General features: G+C 42.3%; 1 protein-coding gene across 1 annotated transcript in view; it reads left to right on the plus strand.

Moving 5' to 3' along the window:
- Window positions 1-20,814, plus strand: part of SHCBP1 (SHC binding and spindle associated 1) — a 41,678-nt gene that overhangs the window by 16,348 nt on the left and 4,516 nt on the right. The window contains exons 9-12 of the mRNA XM_075009129.1: window positions 14,638-14,769; window positions 18,717-18,835; window positions 19,554-19,640; window positions 20,000-20,141. Of these exons, the coding sequence (XP_074865230.1) occupies window positions 14,638-14,769; window positions 18,717-18,835; window positions 19,554-19,640; window positions 20,000-20,141 (480 nt within the window). The remainder of the gene's footprint in view (window positions 1-14,637; window positions 14,770-18,716; window positions 18,836-19,553; window positions 19,641-19,999; window positions 20,142-20,814) is intronic.

The following is a 20,814-nucleotide window of genomic DNA, read 5'->3' on the forward strand; positions in this document are numbered from 1 at the left end:
AAAAAAATAAAATGAATCCAGAGAAAATATTTCTCCAAAAGAATAAAACATACCTTGCTTACGCCATGTAAAAGTGCTTTTGTTCCCATTATTATAGATATCAAATCTTTCTAGTCCATGCTTAAATTAAAACTTTTTTATTAAAAAATATTTTTCTATGAATTACAGCACTTTAGGATTTTTGCCCATGCAGTCCATCCACAACAAAATACATTTTACCCACTCTGGCTGTTATGGCAGCAGGTCCACTGGGATCCCAGTCCTGTGTAGAGCTGTAGTTTAGAGACAGCAACATCCTGGTAATGCACCAACTGACTAACTTGACTAAAAGCAGTTGGTGAACCTATCTTGAGACCTAAATGCATCTAATTCATTTCTTACTTTGGGTCTTGAAAATCTACCAGAACAATGAGTCCCACATGTTGACTGCATTGTGTGAAAAAGTATTTCTTTTCAGGGAATACTTTTAAATCAGTGGAACGCCTTGATTTAAATCAATTTTAATCAGCTTTTCCATTTGTACTTCAGTTAGTGTACAGGTGCATTCTGATGGGTTGATACAACCATTAAAGCATGTTGACTCACAACTAATTAGAAACTTTAAACTGGATGTGGTACACCCTAGGACTACATTATAACAATTTACTTTTATTTAAGCTATTATATAGCTTAACATTTTCAGATTCTCTTGCACGTTTTTGATATGTTAAATGGTGGAAGATACATTGCTTATTTATTAGATAATTAACTTTTTCCCCATGACATGTCAAGCTGCATTAGGATCGTAACTGGAATTTAAATAACATACAAAACAGCCTATCATATTTTTATTAAGCAGAACAAGCCCGTAATATAGTACATAACGTATCATGCCATATTTATACAGGTTGACGTGAAAAGCTAAGCTCTTTCCCTCTCATTCTTCTTGTATGTAGAAAAGCAGCTTTTACCTCAGGTTTTTTATTAGAGGCTTGTGGATTAAATGTCTTAAGAAATTATATTTTTGATCCTTCATGTATTTTTTAGTAAAGTCAGATTTCTTTTTCAACAGTCTTATTTTTAAAAGGAATATTTAAATAATGAAATAAAAATCCAACTCAAATCAAACTGATGTTTCAGCTTTAAAAAGTATTGATTTTTATCCATCCGACTTCCTATTGTTTGTTTTTAAACCTGCTGCTAGTGAACTTCTTTGGGTGGCCCCTTGTTCTTGTTTTATGTGAAGGAGTAAACAACAACACCCTATTCTTTTCTCCATCTGATTCAACATTTTAGAGACTTCTTTGATATCTCTCTTAGGTTATGTCCCATCTTAGCTGAAGAGTCCATATTTTTAAATCTTATGTTGAAGCTGCTCCACCCCCTCACCACCCATTGTGACTGTTGCTGTTCTTTGTGTCTTCTGCAATTCTAATGTATCTTGAGGTAGGATAACCAGAACTGCTCTTAATATTCAACATCTAGGCATACCATAGATTTATATAATGGCAGTGTGGTATTTTCTATCTATCCTTCTCCTAATGGTTCTGAACATGCTCTTAGCTTTGCTGACTATCACATGTTGAGCAGATTATTTTCAGAGAATTATCTGCAGTGACTCCGTTGTCTTCATTGACTGGGTAACAACTGCTAACTCAAGCTTTATTTTGTTAGTATAGCTGGAATTATTTTTTAATATCCATTTCTTTTCATTTAAAATTGAATTTAATCTGCCATTTTGTTGCCCAATCAGCCAATTTAGAGATTCCTTAAACTCTTTGCAGTCTGCTTGGGACTCAACTGTCTTGAGTCACTTTGTGTCATCTGTACATCTTGTCACTTCACTGTTTATGCCATTTGCCAGATCATTATTGAATTTGTTTACGAGCACAGGTTCCTGCTATTTTTCTCCCTCTATTGTGAAAACTTGCCATTTATTCTTACACTTTTCCTGGCCTTATAACCAGCTTCTGATCCATGGAAGGACTTTCCCTCTTATCCCATAACTCTGTATTTTGCTCAAGAGCCTTTGTGAGCAGCCATGTCAAAGGCTTTTTGAAAGTGCAAGTACACCATATCACCTGGATCATAGTTGTTCACATGCTTCTTGGCACCTTCAAAAGATTCTGATAAATTGGGGTGGCACGATTTTCCATGTGGACTTATCCCTCAACATACCGTGTTTTTTGTCTATTAATTCTAGTTTGTCACTTGGACTAGTGTTGACGGTAGGCTCAATGCCCTGTAATTGCCAGGATTGCCTCTGGAGCCAAAAATGAGTGTTGGATTAGCTGCCCTACAATTATATGTTGCAGAAGCTGATTTAAGTGATAGGTTACATACCAAAGTTAGTTGTTCTGCAGTTTCATGTTTAAATTCCTTCCCACCTCTTTGGTCAATATCATCAGGCCCTGGTATTTTATTGCTGTTGAGTCCATCAGTTTGTTCCAAAAACACCTCTGCATCTCAGTCTGGGACAGTTCCTTAGATCTGGCACCTAAAAAGAATGCCTGGGCCCTGGGGAGCTCCCTGACTAACTCTGTGCAGTGAAGACTGATACAAATAATTTATCCAGTTTTTCTGCAAAGGCCTTGTCTTGAATACTTCTTTAGTACCTGATTGTTCAGTGGCCCCACTAATTGATTGGTAGACGTTTTGGTTCTGATGTATTTGATTATATTTGCTGTTTTTTGTTTTTAGCTAGTTGCTCTTCAAATTCTTTCTTCACCTACCCTGTACTTTTATATTTGACAGTTTATGCTCTTTTCTGTTTTTAGTAGGATTTTAGTTCCAATATTTAAATGCTGCTTTTTTGCCTCTGCCTCTTACTCTGAGTGAAATAATTTTACCCTCCTGTTTTTCCTTAATATGAAGTGTACATTTAGTTTGGACCTCTATTTAAAATGGTACATTTTAAATAGTCTCCATGCAATTTGTGTGTATTTCACCCTTGTAATTGTTCCTTTTAATGTCTGCTTAAAGTTAGTTTTTCTGTAGTTCCCCTTTTCAAAATTAAATGTTAAGTTGGGGGTTTTCTTGTTAAATGAAATTCTAAGTTGCTATTGACCGTGGTATTTGGCATAATGGGTGGCTCGAATAGGAGAAGCAGAGAATGGATAGATGATATACAGTAGGTCTTGACATTTGCGATTGCCGCATTCGCAAATTCAATTATTTGCGAGTGGCCTTGCTTCTCTGGGGCTGGGAGCACCAGCAGCTGCTGTGACTTCTGTAGGGCAGGGAGTGCTAGCAGCTGCTGTGGCTTCCCTGGGGCTCCCCGCTGCTTCACAAAAGTCAGCATTGGTGAGGGTTCTGTGCTCAGAACCCTCATGAATGTTGAGACCCTACTGTAGTAGATTAGCTCTGCACCAATCTACAAAAACTAAGCCACTCCGCGCTGGACAGGGAAAGATGGAAGGAAATAGTGACGGAGGCATGAGACACCTTCGGGCGTTGAGCCCGTGGTGGTGGTGGTTGATGATGATGGTAGTTGCTATTGCTGAGCAATTCAGCTACATGCACTTTTTGGACCAGATTCTGGGTTATACTTGAGATTAGATCAAGAATCGACTCTTCCCTTGTGGGTACCAGTACAAGCTGCTCCAAGAAGCAGTCATTTATGGTGTCTGGAAATGTTACCTTTGCATCCTTGCCTGGATGTAACTGGTCAATATAAGGCTAACTGAAGACTCCCATTATTGTGTGTTCTGCCTTTGTAGCCTCTCATCTCCCTGAGTATTTCAGTCATGACTATCATCCTGGTCAGGGGGCTGACAATATATTTCTACTTCTGTACTCTTGTTGTTCAAGCATGGAATATCTACCCATACAAATTCTATGGCACAATTGGATTGATTTAAGATAAAGTAGGAGGTTCTTGTAAGTGTGGAAGATCAAGTACACCAAACTGGGCAAAGGGATTGGATAACTTCAGGAGGGGACCCTTGGCTGCTGGTTGACTGTTTTCCCCCCCCCCCCCCCCACCAATGCCTTTCCATTCCTGCGGAAATCTTGCTTTTGGTGCCAGGCGTATGTTTCAAACACACTGAACACTGTCTGCTGCAGTTTGTGCTAATGAAGGATGTGTGCGCTACAGCTGCAAATGGGTATTTATAGGACTTCAGACGAATACATTTATCCCTAATTTAGTGTTATCATGCTTTTACTTGGATGAAATCATTTAGTCATTGCCCGCTTGTTTATCTAGCGGGCAGACTCAGGCAATAGTATATAAAGAAGGCTGGACTTAGCTGATTTTTATACTCATTAAATCAAATTGCAAAACACTGGTTCTAAAATACAAATAGTGTACAGTAGACCTGTGCCTTTGGTGGTTCATCTATACAGTAGATCCTCATTTAGAGTTAAGAAGAGGACTTGCTGCGCATTAATTGAATTTTGTGAATCATCAAAGAAGCTAGTTTCTCCTTTGATGCCAGGAGAAAGTTCTGCAAAATACACTTGGCTCATGTGATTAAACACAGTATGATACATGATTGTATGCTAGTACTTATTCTGCATTTTGTATTTATTGCTTTTGCAAATAAGTGGTAATTTGGCCTAGTGGATTAGGTTGGTGGTTGCAAATACCTGAATTCTATTCTTCTTTGCCACCTGTGTGCTCTTCAGCAAGCCACTTCACTTCTCTGCTTCATTTTCCCCTTTTATAAAATTGGGGTTATTAATCTTCTGGAGAAGGACATTGTGAAGACTGTACTGCTCAGGTTGAGGGTAACTTTACTGAAATAAAGGACAGGTCAAGGCCTTAAAACATGCTGCATTGAAATACAAGTTGAACTGCTCTAGTCCAGCAATCTGTCATCCAGCAGCATCCATAATCTCTCATGCTTTCAGTTTGCTTTATGACCAGTTATCACGGGCGTGGCCAAGTTTCCTGTGGTCCCTTAAAGTTTGTTTCCAGCCACCAGTCCTGACTCTGTGTTCTGTGCTGTTATGTATCTATAATTTACCCCTAAGTCTCCCAAGAGCCTGGTAAGCAACAGAAGTGTTGGTAATGCTGCTAGATAATATCGATCTCCCATAGTCTGGCAAATTCTCTCGTTTGGCACTGGTCAGGTCTTGAGGGTGCTGGATGAGAGAGGCTCATCCTGTATTCATTCAGAAGTGGAAGCTGATTAATGGACAGATTACAAGCATGCATGATGATGCTATACCATATAGAGCAGAATAGAAAAGAAGTCATTCATTATGGGTTCAGATCCTTGTTTATGTTGCTGAACCAAATAGGCAAATATATATATGCTTATAGCATCTTTTCAACAAATGTTTCTGTGCTTTTCACAATAGCTTTAAAATCAAATGTTCCAGCCTTGTCTTAGGATACTTTGTGTCTTTGTATCTCTCCCAGTAATGCCTTCTTGATTACTATCACCACCACCCATCAACAACCAAGGGCTTAGCACCCGTTGGTGTCTGATGCCTCTCTCACTATTTCCTTCCATCTTTCCCTGTCCAGTACAGAGTGGCTTAGTTTCTGTAGACTAGTGCCGCACCAATGCACTATATAATCTACCCATTCTTTGTGGGGTCTGCCTCTCCCATTCGAACAGTCCAATATTCCAAATACCAGGTTCTTGATTTTTCGTTTGTCATTCGTTCTTCAAATATAGCCAAATAGCCGTCACTTACGGCGGTATCTTCCAATATAATTCCCCGTTAGTGACCTTCTGCATCCATCCAATTCTCAGGATCTTTTTATAACAACTCATTTCAAATGCCAATATTCTTCTCTTTGAATCTTTCATTATCACCCATTTCTCACATCCGTACAACATGTTGAATATTACCCCTCCTTTACTTATGATACATTGATGACATCTTTATCATTTGGACCTGTGCACAGTAAAGACACTCTGAAAGGATTCCACTGAGACTTATGCCTTGACCGCTTGACATGAGAGATACATTTCCCAGACGCTACAGTACAAATCACTGATGGCCTGATCAATACCACTCTCTACCAGAAACCCACTGACCGCTACACTTACCTATGTGCTTCTAGCTTCCATCCTGCACTCACGATGTGACCCATCGTTTACAGCCGAGTCCTGAGATACAGTTGCATCTGCTCGGATCCTACTGACAGACCAAAAACGCCAAGATCTCTACCAAACATTTATAAACCTGAATTACCCACTGGGAGAAGTTTTTAAAAAAAAAAAAAACAAAAAAAAAAAAAACCAACAAAAAAAACCAAATTGACAGAGCCAGATAAATATCCAGAAACCAATTTCTCCAAGATAGGCACAAAAAAAGCCAATGACACAACACATGTCATTACCTACAGCCCGCAACTCAAACCACTGCAACTCATCGTTAAAGACCTACAACCTATCCTAAGTCATGATGCCACACTTCAGAAGGCCCTAGGTGACAGGCCTGTACTTTCCTATAGACAGCCTCCCAAACTTATCAGGATTCTCACTAGCAACCACAGGCTATACCACAATAATACTAATCCTGGAATTTTTCCTTGCAACAAGCCCTGTTGCCAACTTTGTCCATGTCTGTTCTGGAGATACGATCCCTGGGCCTAACCACGTTAATTACAGAATCACAGGCACATTCTCCTATTCCTCAACTAACATCATATATGTCATGTGCCAGCAATGCCCACACACCATGTATATAGGACAGACTGGAAACACCCTTTGTCAAAGAATGAACGGACATAGAAGAGACATCAAAAAACTCCAAATACATAGACCTGTCGTACAGCACTTTAATGGAATGGGCCATCTGTTAGACCTGAAAGTTTGTGTTCTACTGAAATGGGACTTTAACAGCCATCTGCAGAGGGAATGGGGTAGCACCTCTGGTGTGGGGACTTGTCGTGTCTCTTCAGGGCAGTTGGTGCACCTTTGGTCCCCACCTGGCACCCAGCTCTCACCTGTGGCTCCAAGAAGCTGTAGCATACAGCGGCCACACCCCGATAAACTGCTTGGACAGGTGGGCTAAACCAGGTGAGGGCAGCCGGCAGGTCTGAAACCTGCGGTGAGATAGGGAATTGCCTATCCCAGAATGCAAAGTCGGCCTTGGTGGACTGGGCGGATGAGATCAAAAGCAAGATCCAATGACCAGGAAGGTGGTTCTGCAACGCTCTGTGGAGAGAGAAGGGCATGACAAGGCACCAAAGATGGCATGGCCATCCACTGCAGCCTAGGAAGTCCCAGCTGCGATGACTTTTCATACCAATAGAACCAGACTTCTGTGGTCGAGAGAGTGGAACTGCCCCTGTGCAACAGCTTTTCCACTTTAAACATTCTCCCGCACAGGTTCTTTGCACATGCTCATCACCTCTGTCTACCTCAAAGTCCTACGGTGATGGTGGAGGGCTGAAGCGACAGGTGGAGGTGACCACTGGGAGTTGTAGCTCCAAACCTGCATGTAGGCGGCCTGTGGACTTTGGTTGCTCGACTCTGACCCCGGGACACCAGAGGAGTTCAGCAGCATCCCAGGCGACTGAGCAGGCCTTTTTAGGAACAGCACTGCTCACCCTCAAAATGAGGGAGGGGACTAGAAAACGTGTCCCAAAAATTGCTTGTCCCAACCAAAATGGCCAGCATGCCACAGCTGGAAATTTTACCCTCACAGTGGTCGAAAAACAGTGAAAAGATATTTACGGCATGGAACGTTCGCACCCTCTTGGACAGGAAGAATGCTCTGAGGCCTCAGAGAAGATCGGCCCTCATAGCAAGAGAACTGGCATGTTATAATGTTGACGTAGCTACCCTGAGCGAGACCAGACTGGCAGAGGAAGGATCCATCTGTGGACCAAAAGGAGGTTACACCTTCTTCTGGAAAGGCAGGCCAGAAAATGAAGACAGAATCCACGGAGTAGGACTTGCCATCAAGACATCACTTCTGCACCAGCTTCCTGACCTACCAACTTACGTCAGTGAGCATCTGACCAAGCTCTGCTTCCCCCTCAACACCTATCACCTTGTTAGTCATCAGCGCTTATGGCCTCACACTGACTAGCAGTGATGAAGCAAAAGAGAGTTTCTATAAGGACCTACACCATCTTGTGAAATCAACTCCTCCTAGTGACAAGCTTCTTCTATTGGGTGACTTCAAGGGCAGGGTCGGCAAGGACTTTCGGACCTGGAAATGGGTGCTGGGGCATCATGGTGTTGGTAACATAAATGCCAATGGCCACCTGCTGAGCTTGTGTGCAGAAAATGACCTGACAATTACCAACGCTCTCTTCAGGCAAGCCGATAAGTACAAGACCACATGGATGCACCCAACATCAAAACAGTGGCACCTGATTGACGGTCATCAGTCACAGGTGGGACATTTGAGATGTTAAGATCACTAGGGCCATGCAGGGAGCTGAGTGCTGGACTGATCATAGGCTTGTCCGATCAGTCCTTATGCTCCACATCACACCCCTGCACCGCAAGAAGCTCAAGGTTGTCAGATGCTCCTTTCAGCATTGGGAAGCGGCACCATACTGGTCATCGCAAGAAATTCGCAGCCTGCCTTGGTGAAGTGCTGATGTCCCATGGACCTCTGACTGGAGACCCTACACAAAAGTGGGACCAGTTCAAAACCCTGGTGACAGAGTCAGCCAGGTCAACACTAGGACTGAAAAAGAGTTCACCAGAACTGGTCTGATGAAAATGACAAAGCTGTCATGAAGGTCTTAGAACACATTTCTGCATGGCAAAACGATCAATCCTCTATCTCCAAATGTGATCGTTTCAAACACCTTCAGAGCCAGGCACAAATGGCACTTCACAAAATGCAAGATGAGTGTAAAGCTGATGATGTCCAATACTACGCTGACACCAAGAACTCCCAAGATGTTCTTCAGTGCTATCAAAGCTATATATGGACCTTCAAAGCCAAGTACACCTGTCCTGTCTGCAGATGGCATGACCCTTATAAGGGAGAAGAACAGCATCAACAATAGGTGGAGAGCGCACTTCGGCAACATATTCAACAGACCCTCCATTGTCAACCCTGTGGCCCTAGACTAGATCCCTCAGAAACCCGCAATAGACAGTCTTGACCTGCCCCCGACAATGGATGAGGTCAAAAAGGCAATCGGCCAGACCAGCTCTGGCAAAGCCCCTGGGATGGACAGTATCCCTGCTGAAATTTTCAAAGCGGCAGGACCAGTGTCACTTGAAGCCTTTCACAACATCTTAATCAGCATCTGGGAAGAAGAAGATACGCCCAAAGACTTTAAGGATGCCACAATTAGCTCGCTGTTCAAGAACAAGGGCAACAAAGCTGACAGTGAAAATTACCACGGTATCTCCCTTCTCTGTACTGCTGGGAAGATCTTGGCTCGAGTCATCCTCAACTGTCTGATCACCAGCATCTAAGAGGAGAATCTACCAGAGGCACAGTGTGGTTTTCGCCCAGGCCGCAGCACCATTGACATGATCTTTGCTGTTTGTCAGGTCCAGGAAAAGTGCATATAGCAGAACTTGGATCTGTACGCTGTCTTTATAGACCTGACCAAGGCATTTGACACAGTCAACAGAGAAGCCCTGTGGATTATCCTGTCAAAACTTGGCTGCCCGAGAAGATTTGTTAACCTCATACACCTGTTCCACAGTGACATGACTGGCTTTGTTCTTTCAAATGGTGAGTCCTCAGATCCATTTGAGATATCTAATGGCGTGAAGCAAGGGTTGTGCTGGCCCCAGTGTCATTCAGCCTCTTTTTGACGTGTGTCCTCAGCCATGGAGTCTACATAAAATACAGACTTGATGGGTTGCTTTTTGACCTTTGTCGTCTGAATGCTAAAACCAAGAGGCTTAAAAGGCTCATCCTGGAAGCCCTTTTTGCTGATGACTGCGTACTTATGGAACACAAGGAATCTGATCTCCAGCTCATCGTCAGCAAGTTTGCTGATGCCACTCGCCTCCTTGGTTTGACCATCAGCTTAGGAAAGACGGAGGTACTGTTTCAACTTGCTCCAGGATCTGCTGCTCTCCCCGCTTCAATCTTTATTGAAGGAACAGAGTTAAAAACAGTGGAGGAGTGCAAGTACCTTGGCAGTGTGATAGCCAATGATGGCTCCCTTGACAAAGAAATCAATGGCAGAATCTGCCAGGCCAGCCGGGCACTAGGATGTCTGAGAGCACGAGTGTTGAATCAGCGCAATATCTGACAGTCCACTAAACTGAAAGTGTACAAGGCTGTATTCCTGGCCAGCCTCCTGTATGGCTGTGAAACCTGGACCTTATACAGAAAACACACAACTGCTGGAGCACTTCCCCACACAACTGCTGGAGCACTTCCCCACACAACTGCTGGAGCACTTCCCCACACAACTGCTGGAGCACTTCCCCACACGCAGCCTGAGGCCAATACTGCACATTTGACGTCAAGACAGAGTTTCTAACCTGGAAGTCCTGGACAGAGCAGGAACCACTAGCATTGAAGCTATGATTCTGAAAGCCCAGCTTTGCTGGACAGGGCACGTCATACAAATGGAGGAGTCAAGAATCCCTAAGCAACTCCTTTATGGTGAACTCTCCCAGGGCAAAAGGAATCCAGGTAGGCCTCGCAAGAGGTATAGAGGCTGCGTGAAGGTCAACATTGCTCATGCTGGTTTAAAACCAGATCAGCTAGAGCAGCATGCAAAAGACTGAACAGGCTCGTGTGCTCTCATACAACATGCGTATGTCAACTTTGAAAAGCAGCAACGTGTACACCTCATTGATGCTCATGAGAGGAAAGCAACAGCAGCAGCTGCACCAACAGAACCAGGACAATTCCCTTGCCCCCACTGTGAATGCCCATTCCGTTCAAAACTTGGACTCCCTCAGCCACATGTGAGTCCACAACCGATGAGCCTGTGCAAGCTCAAGATGTCATCGTTGGACATGACAGACTTCCTACTACAGTGGGAATTCTCAGAACTAACGTTCATAATCAAGTTCGACACATTAACACATGGTCTCAACACGGACAGCAATTACCTGACCCATTATAAGGACTCTTTTTTACATACTTTGTTTTATCTAACTTTTAACCCCTCCCCTGCTGTCCCTCTGCTCTTCTGATTTGCCAATCTTAACAGTTTTTCTGATATGTCAACCTTGATAACAATTTTTAGACCTCTGTACTTTATATATAGAGTCTGTTTTGGTAAGGCTATGATCTGAAGAAGTGGGTCTGTCCCACAAAAGCTCGTCACCTATTAAATTGTTTTGCTAGTCTTTGAAGTGCTACATGACTCCTTTTTCGTTTTAATCCATACAGCATGCTGCTGAATGCACACTTTCAAGATGCTCAGCTTTGTTCCTAAGCTAATCGCTTTGCTTTTTCAGATCTTACCCATTGCCTTCAAACTCACTCTTGCTTTTGCTATTTTTCTCGCTATTTCCTTAGTCTAGATCATACATTACTTTGCTCCCCAGATTTGTGAACTTCTGTTTCCTAGTTCAATCCCATCTATGCTGAACTTCCTTCTGATTTCCTTATCTCCAGATACCATTGTTCTTGTTTTATCACTGTTCATAATCAGTCCGTACTGCTTCCCTTCCTCGGTTAGCATCTGCACCATTTTCACTAGCTTCTCCTCATCTTCCTCAGTAACTACATCATCCACAGACCTCAGGCTGTTAATTCTTATCCCATGCATAGATATCCCTTTTCCCTCTTCCTTGATCTTGTCCATCATTTTCTCTAGATGCGCGATGAAGATACTCGGTGATATTGGATCTTCTTGTCTCGTACCTCTCCTCATTCTAAACCAACTTCCCAACTTTCCACATGTTCTCACCGCTGTCTCCACTTCATCACTGATGTCCTTCAACAACCGTATTGGTCTGCCATCCACTCGGTACAACTCCAACACTGCTCAAGTCACTTTCTGATCTATACTGTCAAACGCCTTCTGAAAATTGACAAAGCAAGTGTAGATGGTCTTGTTCTTTCGTTGGGCTTTCTGTGCTATCAATCTTAGTGCCAGTATCTGCTATATGGAACTTCTATTTTTCCTGAACGCCACTTGCTCATCTGCTAGATGTTCTATCTGTGGTCTTAGTCTTTATATCACCATCAGCAGCAGCATCCGGCCTAGATGACTCGTTAAGGCAATCGTTCTGGGGTCCTTGCACTCCAGTAGACTTCATTTCTTGTGTATTGTCACTAGCACAGATCTTGTCCATTCCTTAGGTGCCTTCCCTTCTTTCTATGCTAAATTTCATAGTCCAGTGTACTTCCCGAATCGTACTTTCTCTGCCATTTTTAGTCATCTCTCCCTGATCTTATTTCCTGGGGTCTTTTTGTTCTTTAGACATTTCACTGCTCTTTTTACTTCCTCCTTTGAAATATTGGTCTCGCTCTCGATAATCAGCGGAGATATCTTTCAGTTATTTGATAATGCCTTAGCTACAGGCATTCCCACCTGTTACCAGTTTACCACATAACTTAATGAATGCAGCTTGTTACAGAATAACCCATATATCAGTATGAACTGTTCAGAAACTGCTTAAGCTGCATTCTTTATCTGTCAAAACTACTTAATGGGAAGAAGGCTTGGAATTTAATTTCCTGCTGTTCCCTACTATATTTTCTTGCATATTTTTTGTTTTATGACTATAATTTTCTTTCTTGTATGAGTTTGATTTATATAGATATACATGCCTGTATGCAATACATCTTCTGGATAAAGGGCCTCAATACGTTGCTTTATTCATCAGCAAGAATACTATTGTTCTGAAATTCTTGTGGGTGGTATTTGACAGATATTGTCCTGCCTTTGAGTAAAGGGTAATACAGGGGGTAAAGTAATAGTGATAGGGATAGAAATCACAACTCTGCTTTAAAGAATAATGCATATCAGTAAGGTCACTTTAATAGGCACTACTCTTTGAATGAGCAACTGTCAGGCAATTTTTCTATATGGGCTTGTGCTATGGAAAATTGTAGTGGTAGTAGCTGCTGAAAATGACCCAAACAGGAGCATCAAGTAAAATCTCACTGGCTGTAACCTGAGTCGTTAGTACTTTTTGGTAGCTTTCTTGGCACAAGGGGGTGGGGAAATTTGTCAAAGGAATAATACCACTTAATTGTGCCTTCTGTTGTTTATTCTAAGGCACAATGAGAGGGAGGGTGACCAATTCACAGGTAAATAAAACTTTTAAGGAGGTGTAGTTCTTAGTAGGAACTGAGTTTGCATTAAATGTCAAAGAAATGCTAGCATGAAGCCCCCAGTTCAGGCATCCAGATAAGTTTCCTTTTGTTGCAATAAGAGGTGCAAGGGAAAGAACAAACCCAGGCAATTTTACCCTTCCATAATCTTCATTGCATCAGAGATACTAAATGTTTGTTTCATCTTTGTACAGTGATTGCATAAACTCCAGCTGCTGTATAATTAAGCACAGTCCACAGGCAGGCCTATTTCACAGACTCCTGACTCAACAAACAACCCACCAAATGCCATCAGAAGACTAGAAGAATGGGACACAGCCCATTAGCTCCATTAGGAGCTCTTTAATGACCTGCAAACGAATCCCACAAGTGGAAACATGGAGAAATTGCCAGGGAGGAGAACAAAAAATACAAGTCTGTAGGGATAAATCAGAATGGTGGCCTGAGGCACAAAATGAGCTACATCTAGGAAGGGAAATAAGTCAGTAAGAGAAGTGCTTCTATAAATAGATTAGGAACAAGACACGATAAAAGCAAGTGTTGGGTCCTGTACTTAACAAAGAGGGAAGTTTAAAATAATTATATGCTCCCTAAAACCCATAGAGAGAGGAGACTCTTCAGACACTTTGTACAGTGGAGCAAGAGGGATGGGGAAAAGGTTTCCTTCAGTTCCCACCTTTCTCTAGGATTTTTCTTGCTCTTAAGCTGTTTCAAGGGCCGGACCTGACCTGTCATTAGAGATCTGTATGCCATTTCCAGGGGGTGTTAATCGTGATATCCTTGCATTTGGGCAATAATTTGCCTTTTGGTTTCTGTGGTGTTATGTTTTAGCCGGATACAGTATTGATTTCCTATCCCCAGTTGTGTATTCTTGCTGCACACTGTGAATCAGATGGCATAGCGTACCTCAGTAGGCTTTATGTACATCAGTGGTGAGGGAAATATTTCTGTTTCTCATCACCCTCAGAGATCTTGAGAGCTAATTCTTTTATATCTGACTTCTTTAAAAATTATTGCCAACTTTTTCAGTAGAATATCCTTACCATGCAAGAAATGAAGGTTTTAATTGCTGATAACTTTCAGTGGATGGCTTAGTTAATCGGTATTGTGATCTGCTTTAAAGATAGTTGTTTTACTTGAATTCTCTGGGAAATCACAATAGTCGTGTTTTAACTTGTTTCACTTCAATATAAAAGTCAGTATTACAATGGATGAACATTGCTGTTTCTGTGTTGCCCTCCATCTCAAACCTCTGTCATGAGGCAGCAGAGGTTTGAGTGAAGCAGCCACCTGGGAGACTTGAACCTTCCTTGTGTGCTTCAGAAGTGGTATCCCTGTCAGTTCAGGGGGCCTGGCAGAGCAGGGAGCATTTGGACCTACCTGAGTGATGTGTATAAAACTTAAACCAGAACTCAAGTTATAGTCTTAACTTTAATTTTAATGTCTTCAGATGTGTCCACCAATGAATCCTAGGTACTAACTTGTTTTTGTTTTGTTTTTCCACTTCTCTTTCAGGGTATGGCCTGCCAGATGATATTGTGATAGAAAAGAGGGGTAAAGGAGACAACTTTGTTGACTGCACAGGGGAGAATATCAGAATCTCAAATTTGAAGCTGGTTCAGCATGATGGAGTAGAGGGGATCTTAAGTATGTAAGGAAACATTCGTCCAATTCTATGCTTTCATAATTACTGGTGTAATTAAAGCTTTCTAGTCTGTAAGTTTGCCTCCGGTAGTAGACTCTTATTGTCTTGCATAGTAAAAGGGTCCTATTGTTATAAACGTCATGCTTTCAAGATGTCTTTACCTTGATCGATGGTGTGTAACCTTTTTTTTCCCCTTCCAACCACCACTCTCATTTTATTGCCCTTGTGTCGTGACCCCCGAAATAGTGAGAGGAGCTATTTTTTCAAATTCAGTTACAAAATCAGTACTTCAAGAGCTGCAATTCGCGTGAATATGACAGTCATTAATAAATAATGTCAAACTGTACTTTTTGTCACCCTTGTTTTTTAAGAACAGTGCTCATGCAATAATTTGTACCAGATGGAAAGTTGTTACCCCATCTCCAGGCTTTACCCACCTCAGCTCCCAAATCTACCCTCCTGTACCCAAGCTTTATCCCCCATCAGCCCCAAACCCAGCACTCCATTTCCAGGCTTAACCCCTACCAGCCCCCAACCCTCCTCCCATCTATCCCCAGGCTTTACCCTCCATCAGACCCAAACTCTCACCCCTCTCCCCACCTCCAGGTTTTACCTGACTGAAACGATGAGCTCCACGTGTTGCTCCTCCATGGCTGCTGCCTCTCACTGCTGCTCCCCCTTGCTGCCTCCTTAGCTCAGCTCCGGCAGGCGGGCTCGGCCACCCTTCCCCCAGCTCTCCTGCAGCCTTAGCTCACTGCCCAGCCGGCCCCCTCTTCTGGGGCTCCCTGCTGCCATTGACTCCACTTGTGGCTCTGGAGGCTGCCTAAATCTGGTTTTAACTGCAGGCTTTGTTTAAGTGCTGTCAGTCTCCAGAGCCACAAGAGGAGTCAGTGGTGGTAGCGCTCAGAGTCGCAAGTGGCTCTTTAAAGAGCCGCTTGTGCCTCCGGAGCTGCAGCCCCCAAGGGGGTCGTGATCCACAGGTTGCATACCACTGACATGGATTACAAGGGGTTTGGAATTTAACATCTCCCAGCCTTTGAACAATCTGAATATAGTCTCTGGTTTTCAAGCTTTATCTTGCTTAAAAGAGCACAAACAATCTAATCAAATAGTCCTGTCTGCTAAGTCTACCTGCCTCTAAGAACGGCTACGTAGCCCCTGCTGGAGAATGAAACCTCATTGCCTTACTGGCAAAGAGAATTGCCTTGGAAGTATTTGACTCTTCCTGACCCAGTCTCGCCTCTCCTCAGTCACCACAACGTCTCTGCTCCCTGGCAGCACATTCAAAGTGAGTCTCAGCCCTAAGGTTGCTCAGTTGGATACTTCTCCTTTTGTCACTTTCTCTCAGACAATGTTTACAGGGCTGTCGAGTAGACCCACGCCCCACCCTTGTTATTAGCAGCTCCGTTCTGTAGCTCTAAGCAGTCTAGCTTTTCATTTTGTTCCCTACCCTCTGACTGGCAGCTTATTGCAATTGTGCCTCATGTCACTTTACCTCTCCTATTGATCTGATCCAGCAATCAAGAGCCTGATCCCTTTGCTTCCTGAGAAAGCAGCGCTGCCTTCCTAGGGCTCAGAGTAATAAGATTTTTCTCAGCCTGTAAATCCTTCAGTTGAATCTGCATTTTTTGGTAAGCAAAACCAGGCTCCATTACAGGCCATTTTCCTTATACTTCGGAATATATTGTTGCTCCGGGCAAATTTTTATCATCTAAGGAAAAGTTAGCTCCCAGTTTCGTCTGAAGATATAGCTACTGCGTCCTGCCTTTCTGCCTTTCGGGAAGATGCTAATTATCACTTCATTAAGTGGAGTTAAATTAATAAATCACTTTAAAATGCTTAACACCTTCATGTAGCTATTTCATATTTTATCAATGTAGGTAAAATATCTTCATAAAGAAGGGAATAGAGGTTAATATGGGGAAATTACTGCAGTCAGTAAAAAACCAAAACTTGAAGAGTAGATCTCAGGCTACTGACCCTCTAATGGTTCCTTTGTAATAAAGGGCTTAGACCATGTTAGTTACACCAGTGCAAGTTTTCTATTTGGTTTTTAGTTGTACTAGTACAAACCACTATTATAGGTGAGTTTAAACGGGCTCACTTTATGAAATTAAGAAATGGGAAGTAGTACTGCGTGCACTCATTTGTGCATCCACATCTTAGGTTTTTGCATCAGTGTAATTGTGCAATCCAGCTCATGTCCACAGGATCACAACATATGCACTGGCATATGAAAATATCCATATGTATAATTGCTTTGGTCTTAGGTATACCATTATAGGGATTATTTTATTGTAAGACCGCTTCTTTCTCCTGTTCCGTTTATCCTGTTAGTTGACAAAACTCTATTTGGGTGGCAGCTAGTAAACACGTGAAGTAGTAGTAACTCTTAAAGAAATAAGAGAGTCCAATCTGCTTTTTATCGTGTAGCTGGATATTAAAGCCACAGGAGGAGCCAGTATAAATGGGACCCTTAAATGACCAAATCTGTATTTTCACAACTTTTCCAATGTATGTCTTTGCTCTGTCACCGGTGAGCAGTAATGGATGGGTGCTCCTCCAGTAGGTTGAGCATGTGACCTCCAAAACTATTGGCCTGCTTGTAGATTTTCCCACTAATTGTATTAACATGCCCATCACATGCACTCATCACACATACTTGGGAGTTATTTGGCAACAGTTATGTAAAAAGTGAACTCATTGTCTCTAAGGCCCCTGTAGACTAAATCACTTATGACTTCTTCATTGCATTGTTTTGTTTACATTTAGACTGGCTAGCTCTAACTCTTCTGAAATTTGCTTTAATTTTCTGGGTGTTGAAACCTGAAAATTATCTCTACATTTCTGATCCTGCTGCAGCTCTGCGTGGGAGTGGTCCCCATATCCCAGGCTTGAGCAGCCTGATTACTTAGATGTTTAGTTGGACTGCATTAGCCTTGGGGTGAGGGCTGAAAATGCGACTGAGGATGTGCATTGTCCTAAGGAGCTAAGAATGGCCATTACTTGGTCAGACAAAGGTCCATTAGCTCAGTATCCAGTCTGCTGTCAGTGGCCGATGCCGGGTGGACTGAACACAATGATCGTGACTTATTTGCTGTCATCCATCTCCTGCCTCTGACAAACAGAGGCCAGGGATACCACCTGGCTAATAGCCTTTTATGGACCTAACCTCCATGAATTTATCTAGCTCTTCTTTGAACTCTGTTATAGTTCTAGCCTTCACAGCCTCCTCTGGTGAGGAATTCCACAGGTTGACTGTGCACTGTGTGAAAAAGAACTTCCTTTTATTAGTTTCAAACTTGCTACCCATTAATTACATTTGGCGCCCTCTAGTTCTTATTATGGGAACAAGTAAATAACTTTTCTTTATTCACAGTCTCCACACCACTCTTGATTTTATATACCTCTGTCATATCCCTGCCTCAGTCTCCTCTTTTCTAAACTGAAAAGTCCTAACTGCACCCACTTGTTTTGGCTGAACACCTTTCCCCAGTGGAAACAAGCATCAGGGTGCACCTGTGTGTAAGGCAAAATAGTCTTTTAATGGAATATTTGCCACTGGAGGATCTCACATACATTTTCTTGATCCTTCCTAATTTTGGACTCCGATGGTGCTACTGTTGCCGCCGTTGCTATGTTGCAGACTGGCTGCACTGCAGCAGTGTGTTCCTGAATGTGTGTGGAATTTTTCCTTTAACTTTTGTTGCCTTATTATCCAGAAAATAAGCATTTTGGAGTGGCGTACTTGTTATAAAGGCTGAATCATGGCATGTACCTCAGGCTTGGCTGAAAAATGTTTCTTTAAGATACTAATCTAATATGGCTTCATTACAGCATCTGTCTGGTCTGATGAATGGAAAATTCCTGTAGTTACAGATCATCGTACTCTTTCTTTTTTTTATTAAGCCTGATGTCTAACATTGACATTGGGTGTCTTTGATTGCAGGTGTTCATCATGGAAAAACCACATTGGAGAACTGTGTGCTACAGTGTGAGACCACAGGTGTTACAGTGCGAACATCAGCGGAGCTATTAATGAAGAACTCCGATCTCTATGGTGCCAAGGTGTGGACAAACTTTTAAATGTTTTTGGAGACACAACTCTAGCTTGCATAAAATGAAGCTTTCTCTGGGCAAATAGTGAATCATAGACCCTGGAAAAGGGATGACTTGTAGGGATGTAACAGAGTATCTGTTTACACAACTAACAGATAAGCATCGGTTAGTATTACTGGTTACTTGCAGCCCCTTCCACCCTCCTGCCCCAAGTAGATATGAAGTGGCTGGCTCAGCCTCTATCTTGGCTAGTGCCGAGATCAGGCAGTTTCCTTTGCATTTAAAAGGCACAGGCTGTCTCAGCTTCTGTTCCCCTTCCCTTGCCTCTTGTCTAATATTCTGTCTCCAGGTGAACTGCCTTTTTTGAAGAGATTACTTATGGATTCTTGCAATGTGATACTCAAAATCTAGCAGTTTTACATCACAGAAAATTCACTGGCTTTCTCAGGACTGTGAGGTGTATTAAAGAGCAAATACATCTCTGAGCATGTGGCATCAGGCAATCTTGTCTCAGGAGAATGTGTGTGTTCTGGTCAAAATCACATTGCCAATGGGGATTGAACCATGAACAGCATCTGCCAGCTATCCCCTTAAATTACTAAGCTCTATAGCTGGAGGAAATATGCTTATCATATAGCCACTTAGTAGAGACAAAGGCCCGCTTCGGAGTAATGCGTTGTACTTGAAACTTGCTGACTCACTTACAACATGTCTCTTGAATTTACAGGGTGCTGGTGTTGAAATATATCCAGGTAGCTCATGCACCCTGCTGGGCAATGGCATACACCACTGCAAAGAGGGAATCCTCATAAAAGTGAGTTCCTGATGGAATATGTTCTAATCAGTTATCAAGACCGCACCTGTTGGGACTGATACCTACCAGAAACTATTCTGATTTTGTTATCTCATGTCACTACTCTTTGATTTAATTTCTTTGAAAGTGAAGGTACAATAACACTGATAATAGCGAACTTAACATTTTTGTCTTTTATAGCAAAATAGTCCCTCCGTTTCATGGTTGCAACAAGGAAAATAGTGTCTATTTCAGTATTTCCCTTAAATATACCAATGATGTAATTCTTTTGTTACCATTTTTTTCAGATAAGACACCGTTGAAATTCCACATGAGAATTTGCTACCTAAATCTTTCTTTACCTTTGTGTTTTGCTGTAGGATTTCTTAGATGAGCAATATGACATTGCCAAGATAACCATGGTAAACAATGTAATTCATAATAATGAAGGATATGGCGTTGTCTTGGTTAAACCTACAGCTTCCTCTGCTGTAAAACACATTGCAGCCAAAACTTCAGAAGGTATTTATTCTACTGATTTAATAGGAGTCTAACAATAGTGGTGAATCTACTGTTTCTGTAAAATAGTTAGAAAATGTATGGTGTGTAAGTAGGCAGACAGGCCTTAAACTTTCTAATAAGGAGAAAAATGAGTCTACTTAGGAATTCCCTATTTTTTTTTTTTTTATCAGAGGACCCCAGATCAGAGCTACTGCAAAGGACTATTCAGATGTAGCTGCAGGGTGCACATCAATTTCACTTTTTTTAATCCCATGATGTTAAAACATTTGTACAAACTTGCTTCCAGTGCCCAGAATAAGCATCAGGTGACTGGTATGATGGTCTTTCAGAAGATCCTGACTACTTAGCCATTTAAAATGAGATTCTCTGCCGTTACAACATTTATCCTTGAGGCCTTTTCCATCTGTCTCCCCTCTAAATGAGTAGCTGGGTCTGTGTGTCTGAGTTTAAGAGGGCATATTCCTCCCACAACCCTCCCCTATCCATATTAATCCTCAGCTCTCCTTTTCCACCCTATGGCAGAAGTGACAGTCGTTAGATCTAGTTTATTCCTCCCAGTGTCGTGGTTCCCCCGCATAAATAACACTTGACAACCTGTACTTTCCACATCTTATTTCAAAGACCGATACTAAGCTCTCAGTTGCAATGCGTAATCCCCACTCGGGGTGTGTGT

Source organism: Carettochelys insculpta, chromosome 14 (genome assembly GCF_033958435.1).
Source record: "Carettochelys insculpta isolate YL-2023 chromosome 14, ASM3395843v1, whole genome shotgun sequence".
Classification (NCBI taxonomy): Eukaryota; Metazoa; Chordata; order Testudines; family Carettochelyidae; genus Carettochelys; species Carettochelys insculpta.